Here is a 16,449-nt window from a genome sequence, read left to right as displayed (position 1 = left end):
ATTCAGAACTCTTTCTCTTTCTCCTTCTCATATTCTGCTGCTTCTTCTTCTTCAAAAATGATTTCAGAGCTTGATATCAAAAAATAATGGAAATCAAGAATAACGAAAAAAGAAAACAGAGAAAAGCACGTAAATGAAGAAGGAGAAAGAGAAGGCAAAAAACGAAAGAAAAGAAGAAGAATAAGAGGAGGAAGAGGAAGAAGAATGTGCAGCAAGAAGAAGAAGACGATGCAGTGAAATTGTGCAGTAACGGTTGAAGAAGGAGAAAGAAAAAGTAAGAAACGAAAGAAAAAAGAAGAAGAGGAAGAGGAAGAAGAACGTGCAGTAACGTTCAAGCGCGTTAATATAATAACTTGTAAAGACTTGTATAAAAAAATGCTTGTATATGGAGAATTTCTCAAATGGAATACGGAGAAAAATTTTGCTACAGAAAATGAACATGTTTTGTTTTTTAAAAATGCAATTTTCTTTTATTAACCTAGGAAAAGAAATGCCCCTAGCAACAATTGTGAATTACTAAAAAGAATGTAAGAATGCAACGTTCAAGTTTTTGGCTCATTAGAATAACACACGGATGAATCAACATTCCATTTTATGTATGTAAGGGCGTTCGAATAAAGTATTCGTCAATTTCAAGGAATTTAAATTATAATGAAATTTAATTAATTAGTTCACCTGAATTCACTTTATTTTTATTTCATTTCGATAAAATAATTATGTTATGTTCCTTCATTTACAGCATTTCCGTTTGGATAATGATCTTATATTTTCTCCTAGGACAGCTAGCACTAGACAACACCTTTACAATTAATACATTCCTGTTACATAGATGATCAATATCCAACAGCCACAGAAGTAGTAAACAAAGCCTAGACTCTGACTTGAAATATTTGCTGAGCAAAGTCACATTTGTAGTTTGGCCAGTTTTGTTGTGCAAAGTATATTATGGGTCTGAGGGATCAGCAGGGACTTTCCTTAGGAGCCAAACCAAGAGAACACCAACAAGAGCACCAGAAAGATGAGCAATATGATTGACATTCTGCAATGCGTAGCCTCCGCGAAAGGTTCCTGATAATGAAGTTGAAGCTTGGGCTGCTTCCATCACCTAAAACAGTCACAGATAACAGATCTATACTCAAACATGGATTAATTCATTAGAGAGAAATCTATGAGATACAACTTTTATTTTTTCAAAAAATTCAAATTCAAATGATCATTAAAGAACATGCAGGATATCATAGTACACTGGAAGCAGCTCTACAAATTATGATAATGGACACACATAGCCTCATGCAATAATTACTTGAATAGTATGTTCACTATATTAACATTTTGAGAGGATGAAAACAGTCTAAATCGATAACGATTTGCAGTTATTTTACACAATAAGAGGGGGAAAATATGTCCATGCTCACCTTCTCTATTACAAACTGACCCAAAATTAGAACTTCAAGGATCTTCCTCCAATCCCAGGACATCTACATCCAGATATAAGTTATAATAAATGTAAGAACATGAAAGGATGATTAGAGACTAACAAATGAACAAATAAATTGGAATACAATTCCAGGTACCTTTACAAGGACGCTGATAGTAAACAACCCGAAAACAGCACCAGAAGCTCCAACAGAAACTGTATTTCTTGGTAAAACCAACCATGAAACAAGGTTTGCTCCAACACCAGTAAGAATGTAAGAAAGCCACAAAGCAAAGTTCCCTTCCTCTTCTTCAACAAGTTTTCCTGTTGCAAGAACAATAAGATGAAAACTGCTCAAGCAGTCTTACAATTCACTTGATCAAAAGAAGAAAATCCACCTTACCGAAAATGTACAAGAAGAATAGGTTGCTAGAAAGATGCTTCCTGGAAGAGTTAAAAACAGTAGTAAGATTGTAAAATGAGATAAGTGACAAAGTAATACATCAGAATTTAAAAAAAAAATTACTATATCCTATGAAAATTTAACTACAAACAATTTTTTTCTTAAAAAAAAAAGAAATTAGAGAGGACTGACCAATTAGCATGGCAAAATGTTGCTGTGACAAATTGGTACCAAGCAGGCCAGTTGTGGTACAGGTACAGAGATTTGATGCCATTAACCTAGTTGAGATCATTCATATTAAACAATAGAAACTAATACAAATTATGAAGATGATATCAGCAACTGCATACATGCTTTCATTAACTTATTGAAGGATTATACTTATATATAATAATGAGATGGCTGCATATCTAGTGTGCTTACTAGGGAAAACAATAGTACCCATTTTTTTACAGGGACAAAATTGGGAGTTAACTAAAAAATAACTTTACACCTTGATCTAACAATGCCGAACTCAGCATTCTGGACAAAGCTAATTATAAGTTGAATCTGAATTCATGAATTCCACTTTTTTTTTCCCAAAAGGGTAAAGTACTAAATTGGTCTCTACGTTTGGGCGTAATCCTGTTTTGGTCCTTAAGGTTTAAAGTGTCCTACTTGAATCCAAAAAAGTTTCATTTAGTTTCAATGTAGTCCCATCGTGAGGTCAAAATTAAATAATTAACGAAATGTTCTATATGACAGCAGTACAAGAACAAGGTTGATAATTTGGAGAATAAGTACAAGGTTCAGAGGTACAAAATCAACCGTGAATGCATCAATACATTTATATATAATTTTTTTTATAATTTAAATAAAATATTTTCTATAAAACCAAAGAAAATGATAAATAAATATATTGATGCATCCATGGTTGATTTTGTGCCTCTGGAACTTGTACTTATTTTCTAGATTATCAACCTTGTTCTTGTACTGCTGCCATGTATGACATTTCGTTAATTATTTAACTTTGACCTCACGTTGGAACTATATTGAAGTTAAATGAAAACTTTTTTTTATTCAAATAGGACACTTCAAACTTTAAAGACCAAAACAGGATTACGTTTGAGGGGACCAATTTAATAGTTAATACTTTACCCTTTTCAAAATAATTCCTCCAAAAAAGTAAACTTTTCTACTTAATTCTATCAAATTTAAAGTAACTTTCCTATACGAGTATAAGTTAAACCAAACAGAAACTAAGACAAAACCAGCACACCTGAAAGAAATGGTCAGCAATGAATATGCCAATGTTGAGTAGTATGATCCAGAATATTCCATTGACTCGCTTCTCGGGTTTCTTGATTCGCTCCGGTTTCCCAATCTCAAGCTGCGAAATCATGTCTAGAACAAGAGAGTATATTTCAAGTTTTAAAAAATGTTGCAGCACAAGTGTTTGAGAAAATGCCCCAAAGGGAAGTTAAGAGTAAAACAGCAAGAAAGGGTATACCTGATTTTTGCGTGGTGCATGGTGTCCGAAAACGGGAAGGGAGGATGTGAGTGAGAGTAGAAGGGTGGGAAGGAGAGAGACGAAGAGGTGTGAGAGTGAGAGAGGGTTTGGCGTTGAAGGCGGGAAAGGGAGGAAGAGAGAAGAAGGATATGGTGTGTGTGAATCTGCGTGAGTGTAACTTCAAAGGCTCAAGTGCAGTTGCAGAGGCTTGAGACATTTGCTTTTCTGCTCTGCTTGCGCTTTCAAATCAAACTTGTTTTCTGCGCATAACAAAATTAACAAAGCGGTTTATAACTGTTCTTTCCATAGGATAGCTATCGATTTTTTGAGACAATACGGTACAACCAACCAGATGCAGTCAACTAATCAATTCGTTTTGAGAAATCACTGCACAATAGAGGTTTAAGGAATATTAGAGATATAATTATTAATGTTATTTTTTTCATCAAAAATTTTTGAGATAAGTGATATCATGACATACTATTAAAATTCTAGATCCGAAAAGTCAAAAGTTTGATTCTTGGTAAAATGATGTTCATTTTGTAACTCAATAGTCCATTATATACATTATACATTTAGACTATTAACTCCCTAACATTACTTATTTATTTTTTAAAAATTTTGTCATCGTTGACGGTGGAGAACTAGCAGTTGCTGGTGGCGGAAGAGGATGTGTGGCAGCTGCTGGTGGCGGAAGGAATCTTTAACGTCAATGATACATACGTAAAGAAAAAAGATTTTGTAGTTATTTTACTTTTTTACTGTAAATAAGAGTGAATGTGGAATTAAGATTATTTTTTATTTATAATTTTTTTTCCTACTTGTTAGGCTTCTATTGCATTTTATACACATACATGGATCATTTCAATTTTTTTTAACAATTAAAAGAGTAAAGTATTTAAGGTTTGAGTTAACATTTAGTATTAGAATTAGAATTAGAAAAGAGTATGCATTTTTCTAAAGTTTGAAAGCTATCTTTGGGATGGCTTCCTTGTGGACCATCCATCCCTTAAACTGAAGCTCTTGAAAGAGTGATTTGATTATGACACCAGTTAAGCTTGGCGTTGTCAATACCCTTTTGCATTTGTATTAGTTTGTGCACTTGTGCGTACACTAAGATGTGTGCGTATGCACATTTGCTGAAACTTGCATCTCTAAGTCATTGCAGACGTTACTTATATACGGCGCCAGTTAAACCTGGCGTTGCCAACAAGGACACACTCTCAGGGGCTTCTTGGCATTATCACAAAGCGGCGCTAGTTTAACCTGGTGTTGCCAACTCTTAGGGTACATTTTTAGGGATTTCTTGGTGTTATCTTGGGATAACTTCTCTTATGTTTCAAGTTGTCAATGCTTTTTTTATTCATCTCTCACCGTTAATTTTATAAAAGAGAATAATAAAAAATTAGAATTCACACTTTACTTCCTCAATTTTTTTTAATAGGTGAATGGATTCATTTCTGTTTATACATTAGTTGGTTGCAGTTGACTAATATCCTAGTTGGACTATCTAACGAAATTATTTTATTTTCATCGTAATCCTAAAAAATTAAATAGTTGATTTGATACTCTTCACCAAAGCAAAGCCAATATTATTTTGTTTTGTTAAATGTCCGATCCTTTCAAAAATGAATATGAGTCAAGTTTGATATTTTTGTTTAATAACTAGCGAAAATTCAAAAACAAAATTACATATAAACTGTTTTAGAGAAAGATATTTCTAAAAAATTTACTGTAAAAGGAAAATCATAAACAATTAAATAAAAAATTTAAGTGTGGTTAACTTTAATTAATTCATTTGCACAATTATTTCTGAACATGTGACTAAGTGGTATGTTTCACTTAGTTAACAAAGTTTGGAAAGTTGTTACAAGCGAAAAAATGCATAACCTTTTATTCACATAGAATATTTCATTATTTTATTTACAATATATATGTTATTGAGTTGAAATCAACTAGTGTGTAGCACAAGCATTCCAAACATTTCTGCTCCTCTGCAGAATTTCGTCCTGTTTGGGCTTGAGATCTGGAAGTGTGGCAACATATTTGGACATGTCGTCATAACACTGCTTTCCCACAACATTTACAAGGTTAGAACAACACTTTACAGTAACTGTTTGATTGCCATAAACTACACTCGAATGAATTTCGTCGCGACAGTCTTGCGCTACTTTTTGTGAACAGCGGCTCAAATAGGTTTCGTACATTGCAAGTGGTGATGGCGCCAAATTAGATGCACTTGAAATGTGGAATGAAACTACGATGAACAATACACAAATGTTAAGGAGTGTTGCCATGGTTCAATGCTCGATTATCAATGCCTCTTGTTATGTCAAATTCTTTGTTGATCATGATGATTTGTAAAGCCGGCTTTATAGGGGACCAAATATAACTCTCTTATTGACATGATTTAGTTCAATTAATTATTTAATTATGACACGAAAACTTACAAATGAATATGAGTTTTCCATAACTTATGTTTGTTTCAACAATATTAAAAAAAAAAACTAATGGCTAAATCATCTTCTTTCCATAAATGAAAAAATATCATGCATAACTAGAAAACTTAGAAAATATTTGGAGTTCAATTAAACGCAAATTTAACTCAACCTTCCTTGGCAAGACTTAATTACTAAACTGTTATGATTATTAACTAGTGTAGAACCCGCGCTTTGCGCGAGTTATCTATAGAATCTATTTTATTATATTTATAAATTATTTACTTGTATAAAGAGAGATTTATAATAGTGTTTTTTTATAATAGTGTTTGTTAATAACATATCACAAATCGAAAAGTTGAATTTGTAAATTATAATTTTTTTTAAATGTTTAAAATGCAAAACCCATCTTTGGATTTTGTGACCTTTAAAAAACTTATCCTCTAATTTGTGAATTTTTTTTTTAATTTTTAAATCAACAAATCGAATCCTCCTATTTGTAATTATCTTTGTATTAAATTAAAATACATCACTTTTTCATAACTGAGAACAATACAACAATAATTTCTATATAAAAAAAATTAGCCACAAAAAGATTATTACATATTTGTGAGAAAAAATAATTTACTTAGTATATAGATATACTAATTAATATTCAACCTGATTATTTAATAATTTTGTTTAGTGATTTCTAATTTAAGATAGATAATACATATTTAATTGATAATTTTTAAAGGAAAAAACATATATTTTAACAAATATTATTATTTAAATTTAAATTATCTTTTTTTACAAAGCAATTACCTAAAATGCTTCACAACTTTCATATAAAAAAATTACAAATTTAATAAATATCAATGTTTATATATAAAAGTATATTAATTAAAATCGAAAAATAGCAATAAAATTTTTTTAAAAATTTTAAGATAATTTCTTACTGCACGCTATTTAATCTTTTCAAAATATAGAATACATTGAGTGATTTTTTGTATAATATTCATAAGAGGTTAAAAATTATAAATGCCCCTTTTTATAACAAAAAATCATGAAATTTAATATCCCACACTAATTTTATGTTATTTCACAAATTACTATAACCAATCCATTTTATATGTATAAAATACCAATATTGATATTTGATACAAAATGAATGAGACCTCAAATAGAAAAGCACTTGAAATCATTATAATTGCATTTCATTGATTGACCATACAAAGATAATTAAGGTATATTATCACTTCTACTTCCATAACAAAAAAAATTAGTCTAAAATCTAATACGTTTGTCTATTAATTATTTTAATCATTTTAAATTCTAAAAATTTATTATTCATGCAAACGTTTTTTATTAAATTAAAATGTCAAAATTTTTAATTATTATAGAAAAAAATTATTCTAAAATTTAAAATACTACAAATCATCAAATTATGTTCACATATAAAACACTCAATTGATTTTTCTTGAAAAAACTCATTTGCCTATAAATTAGTAATAAAATATATGATTGACTTTCTCTAACAATAACTGAAATATTTTACATAACATACTAAAAATACCAGTAGAAAAATATATAATGATCAAAACCAAATTCTCATGGCCTCCACATTTAAAATGACACCAAAACAGAAAATTTATTCATTCAATAAAACCATAGCCTTCACATTTAACATGATTTATCAGCATCTCAACAGAAGTTATATGACTTGTTGCTTAACTGAAATCAATTGAAAATGAAGTTATGAAAATAATCTTGGCTTTTGGTCTGTAAATACTTTCATGGAAAAAAAAAAAGTCAAAGAGTTATCCTCAACCTTCTATTATTTTTATAGGTCCAATAACAAATACAAAACTATAACCTGTCTTTGGTGAGCATAACATATATATCCTAAATTTCTAAGTTACCATTTCCTAGTTCATGCTTTTAGGGCTAAAATTACTTTAATTGGAATGATTCAACTTCAAAGTAATACAATGAAATAATAAAACTCAAAACACTTTAAAAGTAATAACAACAAAGAGCACAGACAGTCTCCAAAAAACCAAAATAAATAAATAAATAAATACACACTTCTATGAAGTAAGATAAGCAAAAAGCATTTATCTAAGACCCTTCATTAACAGTATGAGAAATATAGGAGATTATCCTACATGCTAAGAGACTGCCTGCTTTTCTATCATTAAAGAAGCAAGTTCTCATTTCTTAGAATTGATCCTCTTACTCATTTGCTAGAATTTTTGTCTTTGCTGCTGCTGCTGCTAAAAAGACATAATATTAATATATAGTGATTTATATAAGTAAAAAAAAATTGATGTCGAAAACCCTTAGAAAATGAGTATATATATGTCTAAAATCCCAAATTTAATCAAATAGATATAACATCTTTCTAAGATGAACTATGAAATACATTTTAAGGTTGAAAATACCACAAATTTTTTTAATCTCATGTCAAGTGTACTTTTGAGGGACCAAATTCTTAATCTGATTTTTAAGTAACTTAATAATCTTCTTATAACGAAAAGCACACAAAACAAATATAGAAATTTTGATGGTCCATTAAACTTAAAAGCTTTTCAAAAAATAGAATCACCAAGACAAAATTGTTAGTAAAAAATTTCATCACAAAATAGTAACAATTCATAATAGTAGAAAATTTGAATCCTGCATCAAATTGATTCAAAAACAGCATTAATATCATAATTAAAAAAGAAAAAAAAACAGAATAGGTGAAAAACAGAGGAATAAATCCATCAACGAAGAAAGCATCATTTTCTTGGGTAAGTCCTTGATATCTTACCTAATATTTACCTCTAATATTTTATAAAATTCAGTAAAGCATATTTTATTATAATGAGCACAAATTTTACAAACTGCCTCTTCCTTTGGAATATTAGTCATAGTCATAGCATTCTCAATGGCTAAAAAGAGAAGAACAAAAGTGAGGATGCATTAGGAGTTTAAAACATCAAACAAAGCTAAAATTAAACACTTATTTTTTGCCTTCTCTTTCTCAAGAACTAAAAATCCAAGAAATGTATCTGAAAAATTATCCAACCACCCAAGAAAATGGATTTGCAAATTTAATAAAAAAATCCAAAAAATGTATCAATAGCCTGAAATTGCCGCATATAGACAATAGAACAACTCAATGCACAAATGTTATCATGAAACAACAGAGCAATTAAAATGATAAGGAATATGTAAGCTTCCCAATAAGAAAAAAATAAACCAATAAGTATTAATAAAATCTGCAGTAAAAGATATCATCGATCGAAGATGAAAGCATGGAATTTGAAAAAGCAAAATTCATAATTAGCCTAAGATAAAGATAAAAAGAAAGATGAATTACCATGTGAATTGGAGTTTCACGTCCTACTTCAATAGTAAAAGTCATTGCAATGGGAATATCTATTTTAATAGGTCATAAATCAAATCTCTATATGTCAATGATAGATTAGATGACTAAAAATTACATGAAATACCTTGTATGGACAGGCCTTTGACAGAGCAAAAAATGCAACAAACACAATAGAACATGACTTAATTCGCATTTCCTACAAAATGCAAAAATATTTCTTACTATAAAAAAGATATAAAGAGGATGGTGCCTAGTAACCACAGCTTCTTAAAAGGAATTTTATATTTACATGTAACAGCATATATATACATATTTGAATTAACTTTTCAACACAAAGACAAACCTTAATCAGCTCCGCAAAAATACTAAATGTCAGTGACATGGCATTTTCATCATAGAATCTGCTAGAGAAAAGAAATTTGTGATATAAACATTTCTATCAATATCAAACACCAAACCTATAAACTGAAATAAGTATAGATCAAATAAGGCAATGATCAGAGACCAAAATCCCAATAAGAAATTATGCTTCAACATAGTTACTTGGCTACCACCTAGTAACAGAAATTTTCAGCTTCAATTATATTTTTTAAACAAAGTAAAATAAATAGAAAATAAAACACAAAACAATGAATATCAGCAAAATGAAACAAATGATTAATTATGTCATCCTGAAAACAAACCAAAAGCAATAGCGAAAAGCTAAATTAGAATAGCAATACCATTTCAAGCAAAAATTAAGACATTGACTAAATAAAAGATCTATAACATAATCTAGACATAAAGCAAGATGAAAAAAAATATAAGGGAAAAAATATTTTCAAAGAACAATTGCAGCACAAATATTATTTAATTAATTCCAAAACTAAAAAGTAAAACCAGCAAATAATATGAATTAAGAGGAATATTCCAACTCATAAAAGTGGCAGTCAAATGACAATGACATACTTCTGTGTTATGATAAAATTATAATAACGAATGGATTCAACATTTAATTTCTTAGTAATAACCTCATCCAACGTTGATATCGGAAGTCATTTCTTTACTTTGTAATCACTTAACAATAGATCCACCTCATTTTCTAATGGTAAGAAGTTTTGGATTCTCATGTTGCAAATAAATAGGATTAGTTGTTGCTATTGTAGCACTTACTGTCAGTGTTGGATAATTTATCACTTCATGCTCTATATATTATAAAGCTTCAATGCATCATTTAGAAGTAAATATCAAACCCGCAAAAACTGCAAACAGCAGCTAGAATCATCCACATTGGTATTCTCCAAATGCTCTTCTAAATTCTTCTGTTAGAAAAGAAATTTTATAATATGAGATAAAAGAATTAATGGATTAGGTTCATTTTCACTCCAACTTAAACTGGTAAAATAAAGACACACCTTTAGGCAAGAGGTGCCAAAAAGGATATGCCTCATAGAATACATAGCTTGGCAACAATTAGCTTTTATTTTTCCTTTTCAATTCTGTCTAGTTTAGACCTTTTAGAATCAAAAAAGAAATATTGACAGAAGAAATGCTTGAATGTTTACAACTATCGATGAGAACAAATGAGAATAAATCAAAGAATACTTTTCAAAGGAACCATGGACAACTTCAATGAGAAAAGAACCAAAGAAGGACTTTTACTAATAATATTGTCAAAAGTAATAATATTGTCAAAAGTAATTGCTATAAAAATTGTTTCGTAAAATATGAAAAGAACAAAAAAAAAGACTTTTACTGTTGGCAATCCTAGGAGTGGAAATGGAATTGTCCTTTTCTCGAGATTTTAAATGAAGAATGAAATTGTTTTTAAATTTTTTAAAAGAAAAAACAAAATGGTTCATCAAAATTGTATGAGAAGACACACAACATATGTAAGAAAGAAACAAACTATAATATAAAATTAGAGCAAACAAAGGCATAAATCAAATCAAAGAAGCCCAACAAATCACTACAGAAAATTTCCAAAGTCAAATCCTTTTCCTCAAATTGAAATAAAGAATACACGACCTTACCCTAATTCAAAACAAATGAAACACAAATTATCAACACATATATTAAATTAGAAATTTGAACAAATGAAAAATCACGTTTAAATTTTAAAAAACCAAGAAGAAACAAACGCCAATGCAACAACTTCTAGATTAACAAAGAATAAAGGACAAAATGGGAAACAAAACCAACTCAAATATATATCAAAAACTTCATAGCTTACGTGACTGACCTGGTTGTGATGAATAGCAGGCACAACCATGGGTGCCGGCCGCAATGCAGTCACGGCAGTGGCAGGATCAGAGACAGCAATGAACAGGAGTCGCCACTTGAAGCTTCAGCTGCCACCACAGCAACAGCAGCCGGACCGCCAGCAGGAGCAGCCTTTGGAGGATGACTTGGCTTCCTCTTCGAGCTAGGAGGATGCCCTATCCGACACAGCATAGCAACAACTGGGCCCAACTCATATACTTAGAATATATATACTTTAGTTTCATTGCACCGCATCCGTGTCCACCACCTTCATCACCCGGTGGAATGAGAGAAACAAAATGAAGGAATGAGAGCATGGAGAATTTTCAAATGATATATTCAAAAGCTCTTTTGGGAAATTTTACGCTCAGCTAATTTCAAATTTCAAAAGTTAAATCTAGACGACATAAGCATTAAGGCCAAAAGGATGAAGAAGTTTCATGTCAGTAGAAAATACCCCATTACTCTCTATAGAAAACAAAAAAAAATGTTAGTATCCAACTTCAGCAAGACAAAAAAACAATACCAATATTCATTGAACATTTCAATTCATTTTGAATTCCGGTTATCATTCCATTGGAATTATAGATCTTCTGATTACCTACCTATATTCACAAATATTTTATTTGTATTCAAATAAAATAAAATAAAATACCTCCTTGGTGAGCTGCCCATTTTCTTCCCCTTTCTCTCCAACTCCAAACTAAGCCCCAAAACCTTGACATCCCACCTTAAGATACTGTCAATAAGAGAAGCCTTAAGACAAACTTTCAAGTAACTATCTTCTACTTGCTATTACTATCATTGCTAAAAGAAAAATATATCTAAATCCCCAATTGCAACATGGATGTCAACAACCCAAGCAATTTGAGATAATAATGTGAATCTTGGTTATAGTTTTAGCAAAACATATCAACTGCAAGTAAAACTCTTTATAGGATGAATCTAATACTTGCTTTGAATTGGTTCTTTTTGGAAGGTTGTGTAAATATAACATAAAATAGAAATAGTTGAAAAATAACAAAACACAAATTATCAGCACATTGAAAATTATGTTTAAATTTTAAGAAACTAATTAAGGAAGAGAGGCCAATGCAACAACTTATATAAATAGACCAATGAAAAAAATCAGGTAATTCCAAAAACAAAAATTAAAGCCAGCAAATATTTACTCTTCTTTTTATTTGTTATATTATTTGAGTACTATTTATTACAAATGCCAAATAATAATAAATAGATTAAAGTTTCTTCTCCAAAGTTGCAAAATTGTCCAGGCATCCATTTGGAATGTTATTCTTGCTCATGGCTACTTTCCATTCTCTCAATTATAGGTGTGGCTGAATAGAATTAAAGTTTAGATATAAATTTTCAACAAAAACATAACCAAGCACACACATCAAACCTACCATGTGCCTAGAAGAAATCAGATAATCATGAGAAAACAAATGTAAATTACACACCACCACCCAATTTTAAGCCAATCAATTTTGAAAATAAACCAAAAATCTTTCAAATAAACAGGATTACTTATAAATTGCCAATATTACATCATGCAGTCATATCTCAAGCTCAATTAAAAAAATACCAAACTTGAAAATATTGCCAATATTACATGCTTGACTAAGCAATGGCTTCCTATACAATTGTAGTATTAAGCATAACTGTTTTTAGTTCTTATCGATGCTTTTAAATGATGAAGTATGTATTCTTAAAGACATATACTTAGTGAGATAATCGTTAAGCTTCAATTACATTTTTATAACAAACAAAAATAGATAAAAATAATGAACAACAAAAGGAAACAAATTATTAGTTATACCATCATGAAAACAAACCAAACCATGAAAAAATAGTAAAAAGTGAATTAAAATGACAAAAATAATTCAGAAACCACCTCACCTGTCAAAAAGAATATCATTCACAATGAAGATAGTCACAATTCTAAGCTAAGAAAATAAATTTTATTTTGCATATATTTTACATTTTAATTATATTTAGAACAAACAATTCAACCCCTCAAACATTTAGTGAAAAAAAATAAATTTAACTATGGAGAACATACCTTCCTGAAATTAGTTATATTTGCCCCTCCTCTACGTAACACTTTGCTAACAGCAGTAGATGGGACCATCTCCATAGTTTATAAGGGAGGCAAGCTGAGTTTAAATGAAGATCCAATAACATGAGTTGAAACAGAATTAATCAGATTAACATAGAAAGGGGAGTAAAGTAGTTGTAAAGTATAAGAATGTATATATATAACATCGATAAAATTATATACTAACCCTTCATATAGCTTGTAGTCATACAAAGAGTGACACAGATGCTAAACTAAATTTCTTCTTCTGAGCCAAGCCTTGGCCTCTTGCTCCACTCTATTTCCTTATCCTAAAAATAAGGATGATAGCTAAGAATTAAACTAAAAATCTCTAAATCTTCAAGCTATGTTAAATAAACGAACACTTAAGGGACAATATCAAAATACAAATACCAATACTAATATTAAAACACCCAACTTACTATCATGCATCTCATCTTAGTATATAAATATGTATGTCGTATTCTGTATGTTATTATCTTACAAAATTTAGTATGTTATTATCTCACTTTTCCTTGTCAACTTATGGGAAGCACATGTAAATCTGAAACAAATTTAAAGAAATAAAAAAGCAAAAAATTTAAAAATAAAAAATAGATCCAAAATATTTTACATAAGTGCTTTTTATTATGAATTTGCATATAGAATTTCAAACAAACAATGGAATCCAAGTCTAGATTTACAAATGTTTAGAAGACAAAAGAGTAATACCTCATCTTGTTTAACTATTAAACAAAAAAGGCCAAAAAATACGTAATCAGTTACCACAATTACAGGATTGAAGCAATCACTTTTTTGAACAAAATGCCCAACATTATAACTAACACTCACCAATTTAATCAAGGGAATTAATAAGGAAAGAATTTTTATTTTTCCTATTATATATTAGAAAAAATACATATTTACATATGACAAAAATAACCTGATCATCACCACCAGGCCTCACCACGCTTTCATTAAACTCCCAAGCACAATTTTCTTCTTCCTTTATTTTCCCAGAACAAAACAATATTTAGAATGAAATCATCAATTAAAATTTGAATAAAACAAAGAAAACCAAAGATATATACCTCTTCTCACCTTCAGAAAGTGGCTTTTTCTTTGGTGTTGCAAGGTCTTGTCTAGTTCATTCACAACTATATTCACTGACAACAGCAAAATTTAGTGAATTTCCTAAACATGATTTTAGCTCCTAATTACCTGCTACCACTGCAAACAAAAAAAAATAACATAAATTTTCTAAATGTGTTGTAATTTTTCAGATATATGAAAACACAGCCTTCTGGTAAAGTTTAAAGATCAAGGAAATACTTCCTCAGTTTCATTGATTTCATAGAAACACAATGATTTTGTGTGGCTATTCTAACTTTTAAAAGTGAATTACCTCTGTAATACCGCCCAAAATAGGATATCAAAGCTCTCAGTTTTCATCACCGGTGTAATCAATTTGCTGCTAAGATTCTAGTCCCAAAATGATTGTTTTTTTCTTGGCCACTTCTGATGCTTTGAGATAGTGACTTTAAACCACCAAAAGCTTGTCTCTTTTGCTCCACTCCTTTGTTGCATCATTTCATAGGTGTCATTGGCGAGGATAGGAGGCTAGCTCCACCATTGCCGACGTCGACATCTCGTAATCTCTCTTCTTCAAGTGCGGCACGCCATTTTGAAGATATTAACATGAAAAGCCATATTCAACTTCAATTAGCGTTTTCAACCAGTCAAACAATAAAATAAAGTATGTCCGAGTGAGAGAACTAACCATTCTTCATTCGCAACATCCACCGGCGAAAAAATAGCTGCGACACCGTCCCACGGAGGACGTAGCTCTACGGATCGAACAGCGACCGTGGACTCTATCACCGCCGTCGCCTCATTCCTCTTCTTTTCTCTGTAGACTTAGCTTCCTTCTCTGTGACCGTCACTGTCATCCTCGCCACCCTCTTCTCCTTCTTCCTTCGACTTTTCTTTTTTCACCGTCGTTTTCTTCATCTCTACAAAGTAGCTGGAGGAAGTCTTTCCCTTGCCAGCGCCAACTACTCCCTCTACCAAAACTTGCTGCTCTGTCTCTCATCTTCTCTTTGCGTTTAACAATTTTTTTGGTCTTCTCTTCGCGTTTAATGTATATATATGAGGATAAGAATAAGCTGAAAAATGATTTTGAATTTGAAGTTAAATCAAACTCCCGCTCAATTACCTTATTCACAGATCTGCTTTTGTTGCTTTGCCACGTGTCGATTATAGAGGCTAAACACTTGTCGAGTAATGAACCATGTACTGCTCTCCTATTATATATAGAGAGATATTCTTTGGATAACCGTTGTGCTCGGATTTTGTTTTATTTCTGTTTATTTATTGTTCCACTTTAGTGTGTTGAATTTTTTTTTTATTTCAAAAAAATTAATGTTCTCTTGTTTGTCATGTAGAATTGTAACGGCCTGGCCCAACCAGCGCCGGGTTGGGCCAACCCGACGAGTATCCGACCCGAGTGGTCGGACATACGCGTTCTACCACGTGACTCGGATACGCGTCCCTGCCAACTCCTCACCACGGCTATGAGGAAGTTTCGCGGAAGGTGGGCCTGTCGTTGCGGGGCCCACCTCTGACACCGTATAAATAAGGAAGGACCTGCCCTTCCCCCAAGGTATGTCACCTTTTACACCTGTCACATCTTCCACCTGCACACCAACTGACTTGAGCGTCGGAGTGTCTTTGCAGGTGGCACCCCCCCTTGTTCATCTCCTCCTGTGACAAGAGCTCGGCTACTCGGCAGATCCTAGCCCAACACCTTCCAGGTCGACGCGTTGCCACACCCATCATTAATCACCCGACTTGTCCGGCATCCGACAACGAACATTGGCGCCGTCTGTGGGGAATCAACGCTCGAATGAAAGTTGCCCCTGGTCACGGAGACCAGGCTCGAGGAGCCGGAACGGAGGGGGCAGCCTCCGTCGCCTCGTTGAGGGGGCGGCGGAGGTCTCCCCGACAACACACAGAACAGCACACAAGGA

At 31.5% G+C, this 16,449-nt stretch overlaps 2 protein-coding genes and 1 long non-coding RNA gene across 4 annotated transcripts; all 3 read right to left on the bottom strand.

The window, feature by feature from the left end:
* Positions 1-670: 670 nt before the first annotated feature.
* Positions 671-3,646, bottom strand: LOC130935870 (rhomboid-like protein 11, chloroplastic). Its single transcript, XM_057865778.1, has 7 exons — positions 3,310-3,646; positions 3,079-3,203; positions 2,013-2,098; positions 1,821-1,861; positions 1,575-1,741; positions 1,416-1,478; positions 671-1,105 (listed from the first exon to the last, which is right to left on the bottom strand). The coding sequence occupies exons 1-7, from the start codon at positions 3,524-3,526 to the stop codon at positions 944-946; spliced, it is 861 nt and encodes a 286-aa protein (XP_057721761.1). The 5' UTR covers positions 3,527-3,646; the 3' UTR covers positions 671-943.
* A 1,618-nt stretch (positions 3,647-5,264) lies between these two features.
* LOC130934754 (protein DOWN-REGULATED IN DIF1 11-like) lies at positions 5,265-5,606 on the bottom strand. The gene has a single exon (XM_057864292.1). The coding sequence runs from the start codon at positions 5,604-5,606 to the stop codon at positions 5,265-5,267; it is 342 nt and encodes a 113-aa protein (XP_057720275.1).
* A 3,847-nt stretch (positions 5,607-9,453) lies between these two features.
* Positions 9,454-14,652, bottom strand: LOC130936838 (uncharacterized). 2 transcript variants are annotated; one of them, XR_009068180.1, is made up of 8 exons: positions 14,522-14,642; positions 14,364-14,426; positions 13,629-13,731; positions 13,406-13,499; positions 11,999-12,082; positions 11,324-11,611; positions 10,255-10,403; positions 9,454-9,503 (listed from the first exon to the last, which is right to left on the bottom strand). It is a non-coding gene; the product is annotated as an uncharacterized LOC130936838 (long non-coding RNA). The 2 variants fall into 2 exon arrangements; XR_009068181.1 differs by having other exon boundaries at positions 9,458-9,503; positions 14,512-14,652.
* Between the last annotated feature and the right edge of the window lie 1,797 nt (positions 14,653-16,449).

Source organism: Arachis stenosperma, chromosome 6 (genome assembly GCF_014773155.1).
Source record: "Arachis stenosperma cultivar V10309 chromosome 6, arast.V10309.gnm1.PFL2, whole genome shotgun sequence".
In the NCBI taxonomy this organism is placed as follows: domain Eukaryota; kingdom Viridiplantae; phylum Streptophyta; class Magnoliopsida; order Fabales; family Fabaceae; genus Arachis; species Arachis stenosperma.
Note: the sequence above shows the minus strand (reverse complement) of the source record. Positions and strands in the feature narration are given on the sequence as shown.